The sequence below is a fragment of the Podarcis pityusensis genome (assembly GCF_964106645.2).
Source record: "Podarcis pityusensis genome assembly, chromosome: 16".
In the NCBI taxonomy this organism is placed as follows: Eukaryota; Metazoa; Chordata; class Lepidosauria; order Squamata; family Lacertidae; genus Podarcis; species Podarcis pityusensis.
Window position 1 is genome coordinate 40,455,439 of NC_138041.1, and position 15,315 is coordinate 40,470,753.

A 15,315-nucleotide genomic window follows, 5' to 3' on the forward strand; every position below is an offset into this window, starting at 1 on the left:
GTGTAAGTAAAAGTGTGTCCATATAGGTAAACTCTGCACACACAAAAAGCAAGTTGTATTCACAATATTGGGCTAGTTTTGCATCATTTTTGCACTGGCTTACACAATTTGAGAAGAAAGGAAATGGCAGGAGGACACAGAGAAGAGTATAAGCTTCTCCTGACAACCATGGGGACTAGGAACTTGATTGAAAAGCAGAAAAGAAGAGCCAGGATTATTAAGATGCCAGTCTTTGCACTAGACAGAAAACATTGTGTTTCGGGTGTGTGTGAGAAATGCACCTAATTTTGGAGGTGTTCACAGCTTATCATGCGAACTGTTCTTCTGGCCAGTGACATTCCACACTTCCACATTTCACAAGCCCTTCTGCAAGTGGGAAAGCGCATGGCCAGTAGTTACTTGGGCTGCAGTGCTTAGTCAGTTAAAAACTGTGGACAGACTAAAAAGGTGCGCGCGCACACACACACACACACACACACACACACAAATTTATATTATTATTTATAATACAACTACTTATGGAAGTGGCAAGTACCATCCTAACTGAGGGTCTCTCTCTAATGTGAGAGACAAGGGCGAATATATGCCTTTTCTAAGATGATGTACAGCTACAATGCATGCACACATCATCTAAAAAGCATGCTTTCTGCATCAGAGCATTTCTTTACACATATGAAAATTTAAGCAATTAACTAGAACCCATATAATTAATTAGGTAAACTATTTCAAATCAGGTGACAGGCCTAATATATACACATTTCAAATGCCCTTTCTTCTCAGACACCTCTCACATTTGTTCCCTTCCACCTTGACTTTGAAAAATGCCTCTTGCATACACCTCCAAACACTTCAACTGGATCTGCCAGCACAGAACCCCCGTGATACATAACAAGAGGTCCAGAACCATTGGGCTCTTAAAGGTAAAGGTAAAGGGACCCCTGACCATTAGGTCCAGTCGTGACCGACTCTGGGGTTGCGGTGCTCATCTCGCTTTATTGGCCGAGGGAGCCGGCGTACATCTTCCGGGTCATGTGGCCAGCATGACTAAGCCGCTTCTGGTGAACCAGAGCAGCGCACGGAAACGCTGTTTACCTTCCCGACGGAGTGGTACCTATTTATCTACTTGCACTTTGATGTGCTTTCGAACTGCTAGGTTGGCAGGAGCAGGGACCGAGCAACGGGAGATCACCCCATTGCGGGGATTCGAATCGCTGACCTTCTGATCGGCAAGCTCAGTGGTTTAACCCACAGCGCCACCCGCATCCCATCTTAGCATCAGGCAAAATGAGACAGTCCACCCCTGGCCGCAGTAAGGTAAGGCACAGCAAATAATCATTTTATTATGTTTTTACTAACATAAGGGAAAATAGTCTTTTGGAAATTCTGCCTTGGCACCAAAATGCTTGAAAAACCTCTGCCAATATTTATCCTTGGGTTAAAAAAATGTGGCCATTCTATGGTTAAATTGGAAGATGTGCTTTGAATGACAAACTATATATATTTCTATGTAGTTGTGTATATGTGTATGTATGTATGTATACACCCCCACCCCCACCCCCAGCAATTTGAAAGCTCAGTCATGCTGAGAAACCTCATCCGTTTTCTTGTAGGATGGGAGCACAGTTATTATCAACTTGAAAAGTATAATTTCATGGCTCAAAAGACCCATTTAACAACAGTTTCCAATTGGTTTCTTAGGGCAGGGCTCATGACCATTTTGTACAGTAATTCCCATGTTTTGTACCAATTTTTTAAAGTGACATTTAAGGTTGCAAGGGGCTCACCCCACCAGAAGCATCTCCTGAGCAAGTTCCACTGAAATGAATGGGATTTGCTCCACTGAGTGAAGGAGATTTGTGCAGGAGACATTCTTAGTGGTTTGTGCCCAGAAGCAGCTACTAAATAGATCACATGGGTGACTCCAAAAACTCCCAGCTAGAAGCACACCCAGATTCTTCGCTTGCCACAAAAGAAACCAAGAAATTCAAATAATGAAGCAAGTACCTTAAAGTGATACTGGGCAAGCTTTAAAAATGCAAGATAACAAGAACCACATGTTAGAAACATGGAAGAGAAATGCAAAATACAGTAAAGGAAGAACTAAATTTGCACTGAAGTGGATTCTGTTGTTGTTGTAAAAAAAAAAAAAGATTTAATACTGCTGAGTATTTTACGAAACAAAAAACGAAACAAAAAAGCAAGACACCAAGGAAACAAAAAGGCAGCCGAAAAATATGTACAACAATTTTTATTGGCGAGGAAAAAAAAGTTATTTATTGTAACGTGGATAGACTTTCTTTAGTCTTACCATTAAAGACACACAGATATAGCAAAGGAAGCAAGGGTAGGAAAGGGGAGAGAGAGGAGTGAAATGAGTATTGAGAAAATAGCGCAGGCTCAGAGACAAGTCAGACAGTTAGCAAATCCACAATGGATCTAATGAGCTGAAGCAACACCGAGCCCCCTTTTAGCTAGAGAGTCCCAAAATTCTCTAACTCCGCCTTCATCAACCTCGTGCCCTCCAGAGGTTTTGAACTACAACCAATAGGAATCAGTGGCACTTAGCTGACCTCCCACCACGTGCGTCACTTTGGCTTACCCAGGGAGAGGGGGAAAGGGGCAAAGCCAGGGGGGGGAGTGCCCCAGGGGCTCCGATGGTACCAACCTCGCTGCCACCTCACCTCTCACCCTCCCAGTACCCTGAGGGCTGCTCTGTTCCCTGTTGCTGACCCTTGGCTGGGGCAGATGGAAGTTGTAGTCCAAAATATCCAGAGGGCACCAGCTTGGAAAAGGCTGTTCTAATACCTACTTTCACAAAGACAATTTTGGGGGCAGCAGAAGAAGAATTATTGTGGGTGAAAGGGTGATGGGCAAGACTGCTCACTCCATGAGGTCTCTCTATATCAACTGACCAAAGATCTCTTGTTTTTGCATCACAAAACCTGAGAGGTTAGGCAGAAAACCTACTGCTAATTCCTGAGCCTTGAAAATGAACTGTTTGGAAAGTCCCTTGTTAATTTAACTGTCTCAATCACTACAAAGTTACATAAACTACAAGGCACCCTGTAAGCATACTTCAGAAATAAAACTCATTCATGTTTCTATCCAGTATATTTTCTATCCAGAATATTTATGTTTGCTAGGATGCTTTTTTTCTAAATTAGTTATCCCCTGAAGGTGTTAAAATGTCAATGTTAAGATGTTTCACTTCCAGCTTTATAAGCTGTTGGCCTCTGTCTGTCTAAAGAGACAATGGACTAATGTGCCATTGGGGTGGGGAGGTTTAAAGTCAAACTGTTAAGAGTTATTTGCCTGAAGTGGGTGTAGAGCTTAGCAATATTTTGACAAAACCACTTAATGAAGACTTTTGAAGCTGATCCACGGGGAGGCTTTGCGCAGTTTCCAGATCTGTTAAAGCGATTCAATACTCTAGTGCTAAAAATGGCACAATTATCTAGGTGCTGAAATGTAGAATAGAAGGGAACATCTAACAGAGTATGGTACATGCTAGATTAAGCAATGTTAAATGCTTCTTAAGGTCAAGCCTTTTCACACAAATTTTAGTGATGAGAAGGATGAAACTTTTTGCATGTATTTAGTATTCCACATGCATTGTCAACAGCTGAAGTGTGCAGTCCTGGGTTACTTCAACTAAAGAAGGGTAGATGGAATCAAACAGCTTCACTGTGGGTTTATTTAGTCCTATTTTTCCCAATTGTCTGTAGGTGCACACACCCAAACACCCCCCCGTGAGAAAGCTTACCTCTTTTTCATCTCTAGCAACTGGTTATTAAGGACAGATCTCTCTTCGTCCAGCTGAAAGAGAAAATCAGTCTCATTTACCATTTAAGAATCAAACAGTGCTTTCTTCTAATTCAAACATCCTGCAACTTTGCCTAATTTGCAGATTGTCTTCTCTCCAGAGGTGAAAAAAAGGGGGGATCCTCTGCAACTTAAGCCATTTTCACAGAAATTTGTTATTTTCAGCAGGCGCATGAGGCAACGCTGCCTCTTCCCCAACTCTTTCTCCCCTCTTCACATGCTCTCTTTGACCAGAGGGATTTGTTGAATCCTGACAGGAGAGTCCTCCTCTGTCCCTTTTAATCCCACAACAGCAGCCAGCCAGATCCCCTGGCCCCCAGATCTCCCTAGCTATAGCCATTCCCCTCCATGTCTCTCAGCTCTGAGCTTTGGCCCTCAGTTCCCAAGAGAGGCTGATGCTCTCTCTCTCTCTCTCTCTCTCTCTCTCTCTCTCTCTCTCTCTCTCCCCCCCCCCCCACAAGAGAGAGAAGGAAAGTGCAAACCATGGGAGGTTTGGCCTAGAACAGACATCATATTGTGCCGAGAATGTGCTTGAAGTCTAATATAGCTATTTTCAGTGACAGCTCCAGAGGACAGCTCATCTGCCTCCCCCGCACAGGCAGGCTGCACATGCTACTGCTCTCAATTTCAAGGCTTGCTGTAGAGGCAAGAAAACTGAAACTCCAGAGGTAGAAGGAGAAGAATTTGGAAGGGAAAGTGCCTTTGTTCTGAAGGATGGAGGATACAAGGGCTTAAATCGGAGGTAAACAAGGGCAGCCCGTGAAATCTCCTTCCTGCAAGCTGCAGAGATGTAACCTGCTGCAAAAAGGTAAAATTCACATTTGTTGCTCCACCCACCACTGCCATGCCCCCACCCCAATTGACTTCAAGGGGCATCTTTGGCAATAGCTTGTCACGGAGAGCCCTCAGAGATCTCCTCTGGACAGCAGACTTCCTCAGAACTGAGGAATGTTGTGAGATGACAGGCACCCCCTCTGCACCTTCTGAAGACAATTGTTCCAATGGGTTTTCCCAGCTAGATGAACGGTTCTCTGCCATGGGTGTCTATTTTGTATTCTTTTGATTTTAAAAAAACATTTATTTGTTTTCCTCTTTCTACTGTACATTGCCTCTGATGCACTTGTGTGGAAGAATATCAATAAATTACTAACTATAATAATAATAATAATCTGCCAGTTTAACCTCACCACAGTCTGAAAATCCTTATAATGCCCTAGAGCTGGGTCAGTATTCATGGAGGAACAGGTCTGCTGTACACAGTGTTTGATGAGAAAGTATCAACTCCCTCTCCCACTCAAATGGTGCAGCCAGACTACATGTACTTACTACTTAGGAACACCACATCTCTACATATTATGTGATATAAATAACCACCACAAAAGCTCTGAATATGACATACTTATTTTACAATTTATTTTTAATATATCCAAGAAAAGACCTTTGCTTCTTGCTGAGAATTTCTGGCAGTAGCCCTTCTCCCTGCCCCCATCAACAGAAAAAAATTGCATATGCTACCCCCAGCAGGACCAAATGGATTATGGGAAATTCTTTCAGCAAAAAAAATGTAGAATGGAGGATTAATTTTTTTAAGTAATAAGACTTCCTAATTTTAAATTAAGGGCTGCCACACGAAGATCTGAAATACTGCAAGTCAGAAAATTTCCCCAAGGTAAGGGTCTAATATATGATTGAATATCCTTTAATTAATTACAAAGCAGCTAATTACTTAAGCAGTCATGAAGAGAACACCCATATTTCCTCTACTCAAATACACAAACTTCAGATGTAAATATAAAACACTGATGAAACAATACCAATTAAATCTGCAAAATGCCTCAGGCATATACAGATTCACTAACAGATACTGGCCAGAATTTATATTGTTATCCTAGCAGTACCAATCAAAAATACCTGCAAGGTAAGTGGAAGACTCATCATGCTAGTTTTAAAGACATTAAATCTCACTCCGAAAAATAAGCTCATTCTGGACAGCTTTCATTTACTGCTTTCTAACTTCCACTGGACAAAGAAAGGCTGGCCATCTGAATTTTATGCAAGCCCTTCTCTGACGTACATTCTAAAGCAGAGGTCTTCAGGGACCCTTTCCACACTGGCTTCTCCGCCATAGAACCAGAGAGTTCTTTTAGAGCACACACGCATGGCTGCCAGGTCAGGAGCCTCCCACTTCCTGAGATTTCAGGGCCAAACCTGAGACCTGGGGGCGGCTCCTGGAGATGTCATGGATCAGGCTTCAGTGATCTCATTAAGCACAGTCGTTATTTTCAAACAAAAAACACAAGGTCCAACAAATGAGCAAATAGGTCACTCATTGGAATTTAAGTCAGAAATCTTAGTGAAAGGGGGTACAGTGGTACCTCGGGTTAAGTACTTAATTCATTCTGGAGGTCCGTTCTTAACCTGAAACTGTTCTTAACCTGAAGCACCACTTTAGCTAATGGGGCCTCCTGCTGCCACCATGCCACTGGAGCATGATTTCTGTTCTCATCCTGAAGCAAAGTTCTTAACCCGAGGTACTATTTCTGTAACCTGAAGCGTATGTAACCCGAGGTACCACTGTATTCCCAGGTCCAGCTGAATTAAGGGGATCATTCCTTCTTACCTGCTTAGGCAGCCTGGGTAGGGCAGCCCCACATGGAGATTCAAGCCTGCCAGCTGGGGGCGGTGGGTGTACCTGGAGACTTCAGGCCCAAGGGGCCTGACAACCGTACACACACTCAGTTTACATGGGTGCTGGTCAGGTTTCATCACTGCTCTGTGTGAGCTAACAGTGCGCCCTAGAACATCTTGCTGAGTTATAGTGGTAATGATAAACCAATGGACTTGGCTGCCATTACTAATCTTTTTGATAAGGTTCCAAGGAACATCCAGGGTTGCTCACAACACTGTTGAAAAAACCTTAGCAAATCAACATGTTTCACTTATGTTTTAGGGCTAGCCAATTCACATTCCTTGGCACCCCAACTTGGTAGGTGGATATTCTTCCTAGGCTAACACTCCAATTCCAGTTACCAGATTTCTTTACTCTAGGACTTCTGTGCCAACAACTGTCATATGCAGCAAGGGAAGGTGAAGAAGAGGCAGAAAGTCCTGGGACCAGATCTAACTTTGGGTTAAGCTCTTTCTCTTAACCAATTTACACCCAATCACCCACCCACCCACCTGGAAGCCCCTTCCGAAGCCTTATGTAATGGGGGCAACGGAAATGCAGAGAGGTGAGCAACTTCTTTTTGTTGCAAGAGGGCCTGTGCAGGAGAAGGGACTGGCAAATTGGGCTTCCTGGTGTGATTTTGAATTTTAAGAAGTTAGAGAGGTAAATTTAGGCTGCCTCCACTTCAGCAATCCTTACCCACCAACTTGGTAAGCTACTCGCTTCTGCTGGGCTGGGGGTGCTCCTGTATTGAAAGGGAGCATTGGGATGCCTTGCAGAAGTGGCTGATCTGGGCTAATTAGCTACACTAGGCTTTATCACGTATTTAGCTCCATGACTACCATGCCTTGGACAGACACCCATTATTAGTGCCCCCTCTTTATCCAACAATTTAAAGTTGCTTACAAATCAAATTTAAAATTCAATTTTTTAAAAAATGTATGTCTGCAAGCCATACCCAGAGTGCTTTGTTGGTCCAGCATCGGAGCCTGTGCTTGCAATAAGGTCTACATACTATTTTAGTTCACATTAATTAGTCCAGGGACCCCTGCAGGTTTCCCCAAGAGACAAAAGGACAAGAATTGCTGTAAGAGGCTGAAATGTAATGCCTGGGCTCTCTGCCTCCTCAGTGTCCCAGTTTCTTCTCAGCTTCCCAACTTCTGCTGATATAGTTTTCAAGCCCAAAGCGATACTAATGACAAAGCTTGGGCATTCTGCATATCCCTAGGTTGCTGAGGACATCTGCTTCTCTTTTGAATAACCAAGTTACTAGTCCTCATATTTGCAAATAAAAACTTGTAGAAGAATCCATGCTTGTCTCCTACTCATTCCTCTCGCACAAAAACTCTAACCCAAATCAAAATACGATTGCAAATTACTTCAAAACATGATGCATGCGGCAAAATTAGAAAGATATTAAGTAGATGTACCCAGATACTTGGTTGTGACTACAGGTTTTGGATCGTCTTGTTACCTTTGCAATGAATACACTTACTACCCAATGAGGAGAAGGATGAAAAGATGATGACAGATTGTGTGAACATAATATGCTCTCTAAGGTGTTGGGGCCATTGCAGAGTTTTTCTTAGATCCCTGACTTAGAAGTTAGCTGAAAGTTGCTTGTGTGTGATGTGCAAAGGCTGAAGCAGAACACAGATCCCTTGAGTCAGCACCAAGTGTGTGATCCTGGCCAACTCCCATTCATTTCAACAGAGATTGTGCATGAAAGGCCCATACTATATGTATATGTTAATAAATGGTATGAAATAATTTTAAACAGCTACTAGATGACCACACATCTATCCCAAGCAAATCTCACAGCAAGCACAATGAATCTCATTTGCACATATTCCAGTTCAGAATCATCAAACAGAGCTTTCAATACTTAAAAACCATTTTGCTCACTTGCTCAAACATCCCTTTTACAAATTAGTGCCAGGGTGTGTTGTTGGTTTGGGAGCGGGGGGGAGGGGGGGTTCAGCAAGTAGCTTCAGAAGGTCACTGTGACAAAAACCCCATTATAGAGATATTAATGTAAGGAAAGCCACTGACAGAAAGGTTGACCAATCTCTAAAGCCAATAGATGTAGACCCCTGCTAACAATCAACACTTCTTTCCATCAAACCTCCTCTCTCCTGCAAAGGATTTGTTGGGCATTATGCAATTTTTCCCCTTTCTTGGATATCTTTGAAGATATTATGCTGAAATACTTTAAAACCCAATGGAAGAGCCACAAACGTAGCGCCTGGGAGATAGACTGGCTTTCCTGTCAGGGTGGACTTTTGCTAGCTTCAGCCGCCCACAAGAGATCACCCCACAATAAACACTGAATTCATTTTAAGTTCTCATTGCCTTGTTGCTGCTGCTGCTTTCCTGGCATTTATACCCTGAAAGACAATTATCATCAGCATGTGCCGAAATCTCTCTCTCTCTCTCTCTCTCTCTCTCTCTCTCTCTCTCACACACACACACACACACACACACACAAATGGAATAGCATGGCTAGCTCTTAAAAACTCGCTTATAGCAAACTCCACCCCTGGAAAGTCAACGTGAAAGGACATACCTTCTGGTGACTGGTGACTTCCCCTTTGCCAAGCTCCTCGGCAAGTTTAATGTTCTCTTCTTGCAAGACGGCAAGCTGCTGGGACTTCTCAGCCTCTACCAGCTTTAGTACTTCTCTGTGAAGACAGAGAGCGCATGGTTACCATAGGAACAAGAAGGGCAAGGGAGGGGAACAGTGGGAGAGAAATCAGCTTTGCAGCTTGCAAAAAAAAGGAAGGGAGAGAAAATCTCATGCTTGATGAGATATTTAATAAGGTGACAACCCACATCCCAAATGCCCTCCTCTGTCCAGCATCGATCTTCGAAAGGAAGGCAGTGGATGCTAGGTGTGGAATCACTTCTTTTTAAATGAATTACTTTCCATGCCATTTGAAACATTTTTTTTAAAAGCAAATACACACATTTATCATAGTTGTAAGTGGGCTGGGTCAAGTATAACCGTGTTAAGATTCTTCTCTCATGAATGGTGTGAGCTGAGAGAGACTGAAGAAGAGTTCAGGCAGCAGACTGCCACAACCCCCCCCCCAACAACAACGCACACACAACCAGTCCCCAGATGCTGCAGCAATTTGTTTCTAATTAAAACCCAGCTCAACAATCTTGCAATAGGTGCAGGGTAAAATATGCAATAAGGTTTACCGTATTTTTCGCTCTATAAGAAGCACATTTTCCCTCCTAAAAAGTAAGGGAAAATGTGTGTGCGTCTTATGGAGCGAATGCAGGCTGTGCGGCTAAGCCAGAAGCCAGAACAGAGAGAGGGAGCGCTGTGCAGTGCTCCGTCTCGCTGTTCTGGCTTCTGGGACAGCCCATGAAACCTCCGCAGGGCACGGGGATGAAGGCTCCCCGTGCCCTGCGGAGGCTTCGAGCAAAGCTAGACCAGATAGAGGGAGCACTGTGCAGTGCTCCCTCTAGCTATTCTGGCTTTTGGATAGCCCCTGTGAAGCCTCCGTAGGGCAGCGGGATGAAGGCTCCCTGCTGTCCTGCGAAGGCTTTGCCTTCCTCTTGCGGGAAGTGGGGGGAAGGGACAGAACGCGCGACTCTGTCCCTTCCCCCACCTCCCAGAAAAGCCCCCGAAAACCGCACTCCCTTTAAAGAGCGTGCGGTTCTTGTGGGAGATGGGGGAAGGTACAGAGGGCAGCTTACCCGCGGGCAGCCTCTTCCGGGCAGGGGGAGCCTTCATCCCACTGCCCGGGAGAGGCTTCAGCGGCTATCCCAGAAGCCAGAACAGCTAGAGAATTTTTTTTTCTTGTTCCCCCCCCCCAAAAAAAAACTAGGTGCGTCTTATCGTCTGGTGCGACCTATAGAGCGAAAAATATGGCATATTATATATAAAGACAACTCACAAAGTGGCAGCTATGTTATTGTCAAGACTTATTTTAGGGCTGATTTGGTGGGTTTTCAGTGCTTTCTACTCCCCACTCCTAACTCTCCCCCTCCTCTCCCAGCTTTTTGCTTCTCTGCTGCTTGTGAATGGCAAACTTTCCACAGCCATCCAGAAGAAAGAGGGAGATGAAAATAAAATAAATTAAGTCAGTTGTGTTACAAGATCAAACCAGGGTAAGAAGCAAAAGCCCACAAATTGCCTTCTGCATGTATATGAGAACATTTATGGCTTGCACTACTACATTGCTTGCTTGCTAATCATTCCCTAGTGGCAAACAACTAGAGCAGTGGTTCCCAATTAGGGGTCCAGGGCCCCCTGGAGGTCCACGGAACGCACCCAGGGGGTTCACAGCTCCATCTCTTGCATCCCCCTGAACTACATTTTTGTCATTTTTGCATGGTAATATCATGATTTTTATGGTCTGTTTTAGCACTGTGCAATTTTTCAATATATCGGCCAAAATTGGTTTTGAAATCACACCGCGTTAACGATTTTGACTCGGCAAAATGACACAGCAATATGAGTGCAGGGCAGCCAATTCCAAGGCACCGCCGATATCGCATGATGATCTCAGCCGATAACGCTGCTGATCTGAGCTGCCTTCCCTCATGCTGAGGGAGACCAGGGCAACCGATTGCGAGGCACTATCTTCCCCTTATGCTGACGGAGAACAGGACAGCTGATCGCCCTCACGTCAAGGCATAGTGGCACTACTTTCCCCTAGCACTGAGGTAGAGCAGCTTTTCTCAGTCAGCAGGAAAGCAGCAGCAGCCACAGAGGACATGCAACTTCACTGGCTGCCCCGCCAATGAAGGCTCCATCCCTATGCCCTCCGACTCAAACCACGTGATGAAGGTGCCTCTGCTTCCTCTCCCCACCCATCCGATCTCTATGGCTGCTCCCTCCCTCATCCCCACGCCTGATTTCAGACATTGTGATATATTGGAATATCATGATGTTTAGTTGCTGATATATTCCGATGTTGAAAACCAGATATCACTCAGCCCTGGGTTTTGTTTGTTTGTTTGTTTGTTTTTTACTATGTGCCTAAAATCCTTTGCTTATTAGGGGCCACCTCATATTTTGTTCAAAAAATTGCTTTGCAGAGGTAACTACCACAGTTACCAAAATTTTCTAAAGCAGGGGGTCTGTGGCTTGGCTTTTGATAAATAGTAATTAGCTAATTGGGAACCACTGAACTAGAGAGAAGCAGTGCAGGAAGCATCAAGAATCAGCACAGTGCAAGCAGCACACCATCCAGTGTGCTCCTGGGTTAATTTCCATCCACAGGGGGTCATAACCAAAAGACTCAGCCACCCAGCTCAAATTCAAAATGTTTTATGGTGAACGATCAGTGTCAGCAACACTGAAGAGCCCTGAGATCATCTGCATTAGGAGTTCCAACATCTAAGAGTTTTCTAGCTGTTTTGGTTTGTCACCTCAAAAAGCAACCATGCACTTGTTCTGTAAGTGGTCTTGAGTGATGCTTGGATTGCTGGAGAGTAAGAATGAGGCCCACTAATAGACATTTTTGGAGAAAGAATAATAGAATTGTAGAGTTGGAAGGGACCCTAAGGGTCATCTAGTCCAATCCTCTGCAATGCACGAATTTCAACCAAAGCATCCATGAAAGATGAGCATCCAACCTCTGATTTAAAATCCTCAGAAGGTGGAAGAATCCATTCCACTGTCAAACAACTCATTGTCAAATAGTTCTTCCAACTGTTGAGTCAGAATCTTCTTTCTTGTAACTTGAATCCATTGGTTTGGTCCTACCCTCCAGAGCAGGAGAAAACAAGTTTCCTCCATCTTCCATGTAACAGTCCTTTAGATATTTGAAGACGTCCATCAGATCTCCTCTCAGTCTCCTCTTTTCCAGCCTCTTCAACTGCTCCTCCTAAGGCTTGGTTTTCAGACCTTTCACCATCTTGGTTGCCCTCCATGTTCCAGTTTCTCAATATCCTTCTTAAACTGCGGTGCCCAGAACTAGACACAGGACTCCAGGTGCGGTCTGATAAAATGGGACGATTACTTCTCTTTTGCTGTTGCATCACACTGTTGACACATGTGAAGCTTGTGGTCTACTAAGACCCCTAGATCCTTTTCACATGTACTGCTAGTAAGCTAGGTGTACCCCATCTTATATTTGTGGTTATTCCTGCCCAAGTGCAGGAATACATTTGTCTCTATTGAAATACATTCTGTTAGTTTGGGTCCAGTTCTCCAACCTTTTAAGGTCATCTTGAATCCTGATTCTGTCTTCTGTGGCATTAGCTGTACCTCGTAGTTTGGTGTCATCTGCAAATTTGATGAACACCCTCTCAATTTCTTCATCTAAGTCATGGAACAACAATGGGCCCAGGATAGAACTCTGCAGTACCCCACCTATCCCTTTTTTCCAGAATGATGAGGAACCATTAGTGAGCATGCTTTGGGTTCTGTCAATCAACCCACTACAATTCTACCTAACAGCTACTTCCTTCAGTGCACATTTTGCCAACTTCTCTGCAAGAATATCATGAGGGACTTTGTCAAAAGCCTTACTGAAATCAAGATACACTACATCCACAGCATTTTCCTGATCCACCAAGTTTGTAACTCTATCAAAAAAAGGAATGGAATTCGTCTGGTATGACTTGATTTTGAGAAACCCATGCCTTCTATTGAGCCAGACCAGTTGTGCATCCAGCCCAGTATGGCCAAGACTGGCTTGGCTAGACCAGCATTCAGATACAGGTGTCCCCTCCCCCCCAAAAACCTGGAGAGTCACTCCAAACGTTATGTGGTAGCAAGGATGTTTACCACTGGGTGGGGAGCCAAGGCCAGTTTCAGTTCCTTGGCACTTGTAGCTGAGTGAAACATGCAATTGTAAAGGCATATTTCTTGCATGTATTAACATGTCAAAAGAGCTCTGTGTAGAACAGCTAGAGATGCTTTAACAGGGTAGTGGAGAATCTCCAATCCATGGGTCTGAAATATGTCATTCAGCATGGGAAAGTTCTATCGATGGTTGCTGCAAAAGAAGAATCTGGAGCACACTCTAAGTACATTCCTGAGAATTCTGTGGCCTGGGTTTCTTTCCACTTCTACCAAAAATCTGACCACATAGATAAAGGATAACTCTAGGACAGGCATCAACCAAATCAATAGTAATCTCCCACCTTCAGCATCTTGCAATAAAATCTAAATAACATTTTTCTATATAGTTTTGAACCCTGACTGATTCAATCACACTTGTTCTGTTCTGAAACCCAGAGCAGCATTCATTCCTGGCTCTTTTTGAACCATACACAACCCTGGAAATTATTATCTCCTCTTGATGTCTCCTGAGAGCAAATAAATTGGTTTGGAAATCAAGAGCTCCCCACCATCAAATAGCTTCTCAAATATGCAAATATGGGGTTGGCTTGGTTTTAAAGAGAAACGAGGGACCACTGTGAGTTGAATTTGAAGCATACAGTGCTTTGCATGACAGAGCCTGCCTCCCTCTCTGCCCACAGAGACTGCAAAACTTGGCTGAACCTGCATCTCTCCCACAGCTAGTCGTGAAAAACCAACATGTTTGTTTCTGCTCATGCAAAATATGGGGGGGGGGCGGGAAATCCCACACAAAATGAAACAAATCATCACCACCCTGCTGGAAATTAAAAATAAAGGCTTTTTTGCAAACAAAATCCCTTATCACTTAGCATTAAGCATTCCACATTCTCTGGTATCTGTGCTTGGGGTTGTTCCTCTAAGTCTAAGGCAATACCAGGAATGCTGTTATCAGGATTAGTAACAAGCAGAGCAATGAAAAAAAGAAAGAGATCAACTTTGTGTGTGCACAATGTGGGGAGAGAGGAAAAGCCCCTATCTGAAAAGTGCTCATGCCCCCAGGTGGCCAAACTACGCATACTTTCAAATCAGTAAACACAAACACAGCAGTCGACATAACATGATTTGTATTAACAATCGGTATCGCCCAGTAACTTTCAGTGACCCATAACTGCATAATTTTTACCACTACAGTGGTACCTCGTGTTAAGTACTTAATTCGTTCCAGAGGTCCGTTCTTAACCTGAAACTGTTCTTAACCTGAAGCAGCACTTTAGCTAATGGGGCCTCCTGCTGCCGCCGGAGCACAATTTCTGTTCTCATCCTGAAGCAAAGTTCTTAACCCAAGGTACTATTTCTGGGTTAGCGGAGTCTGTAACCTGAAGCAAATGTAACCTGAAGTGTACGTACCACTGTATCTTTTTTTAAAAGAGTCTTGTGGCACTTTAAAGACTCAACATTGGTTTTTGTGGACTGCTGTCTCCTGACGCAGGAACTGTTACCATGCATCTGATGAAGTGGACCCTCGTTAAAAACAAAAAAGTTTGTGCCTTTAAATAAAGATATTAGTCATTCTTTGTTATCCTCATAAGTTTCAGAAGGAAGAATGGTTCTCGCTACACAATTTCTCCACTATTTTTTTAAACAACTGAAAACATCCCTCATACACCATGAACAAACATTTTGTTTTCACGAATAATAAACGGAGTCTCACATAAAGAGTAAGAGAGTTAAACACTTACAGTTCTTTTCTCATCTCTTCCATTTTCTTGTTCTCGGTTTTGAGGAGCTCCTGAGACTTGCTCAGCTCTTCCTTGCTCTTTACGGCACTTCCTTTAAGGGCATCCAACTTGGAAGAGAAAAGAAAACAAGAAGGAGACTTGGCTTCCTATTCTGGGGGACTGAAAGGACCAAGGGGGCTGAGGCATTTCATTTCATTTATTTATCCATTTTTAATACTGCTTAATATAGTAAAAATTGCTAAGTAGTTTACAGAAAAATAAAAATACAAAACACAGTATCATTTTCTTTAGATAAAAACAAGGTAAAGTACACAACA

General features: G+C 43.6%; 1 protein-coding gene and 1 long non-coding RNA gene across 15 annotated transcripts in view; one reads left to right on the plus strand and one right to left on the minus strand.

The window, feature by feature from the left end:
* Positions 1-15,315, minus strand: part of CLIP1 (CAP-Gly domain containing linker protein 1) — a 110,695-nt gene that overhangs the window by 14,510 nt on the left and 80,870 nt on the right. For 11 of the 14 annotated variants that reach the window (XM_080986579.1, XM_080986570.1, XM_080986580.1 and 8 more), the window contains 4 exons: positions 14,999-15,105; positions 9,057-9,171; positions 3,764-3,816; positions 2,005-2,025 (listed from right to left, as the gene is read on the minus strand). In XM_080986579.1, coding sequence (XP_080842705.1) covers positions 2,005-2,025; positions 3,764-3,816; positions 9,057-9,171; positions 14,999-15,105 — 296 coding nt within the window. The remainder of the gene's footprint in view (positions 1-2,004; positions 2,026-3,763; positions 3,817-9,056; positions 9,172-14,998; positions 15,106-15,315) is intronic. The other 3 variants (XM_080986574.1, XM_080986578.1, XM_080986573.1) reach the window with 1 other exon arrangement.
* LOC308466094 lies at positions 1,231-7,418 on the plus strand. The gene is made up of 2 exons (XR_013980663.1): positions 1,231-1,314; positions 4,380-7,418. It is a non-coding gene; the product is annotated as an uncharacterized lncRNA (long non-coding RNA).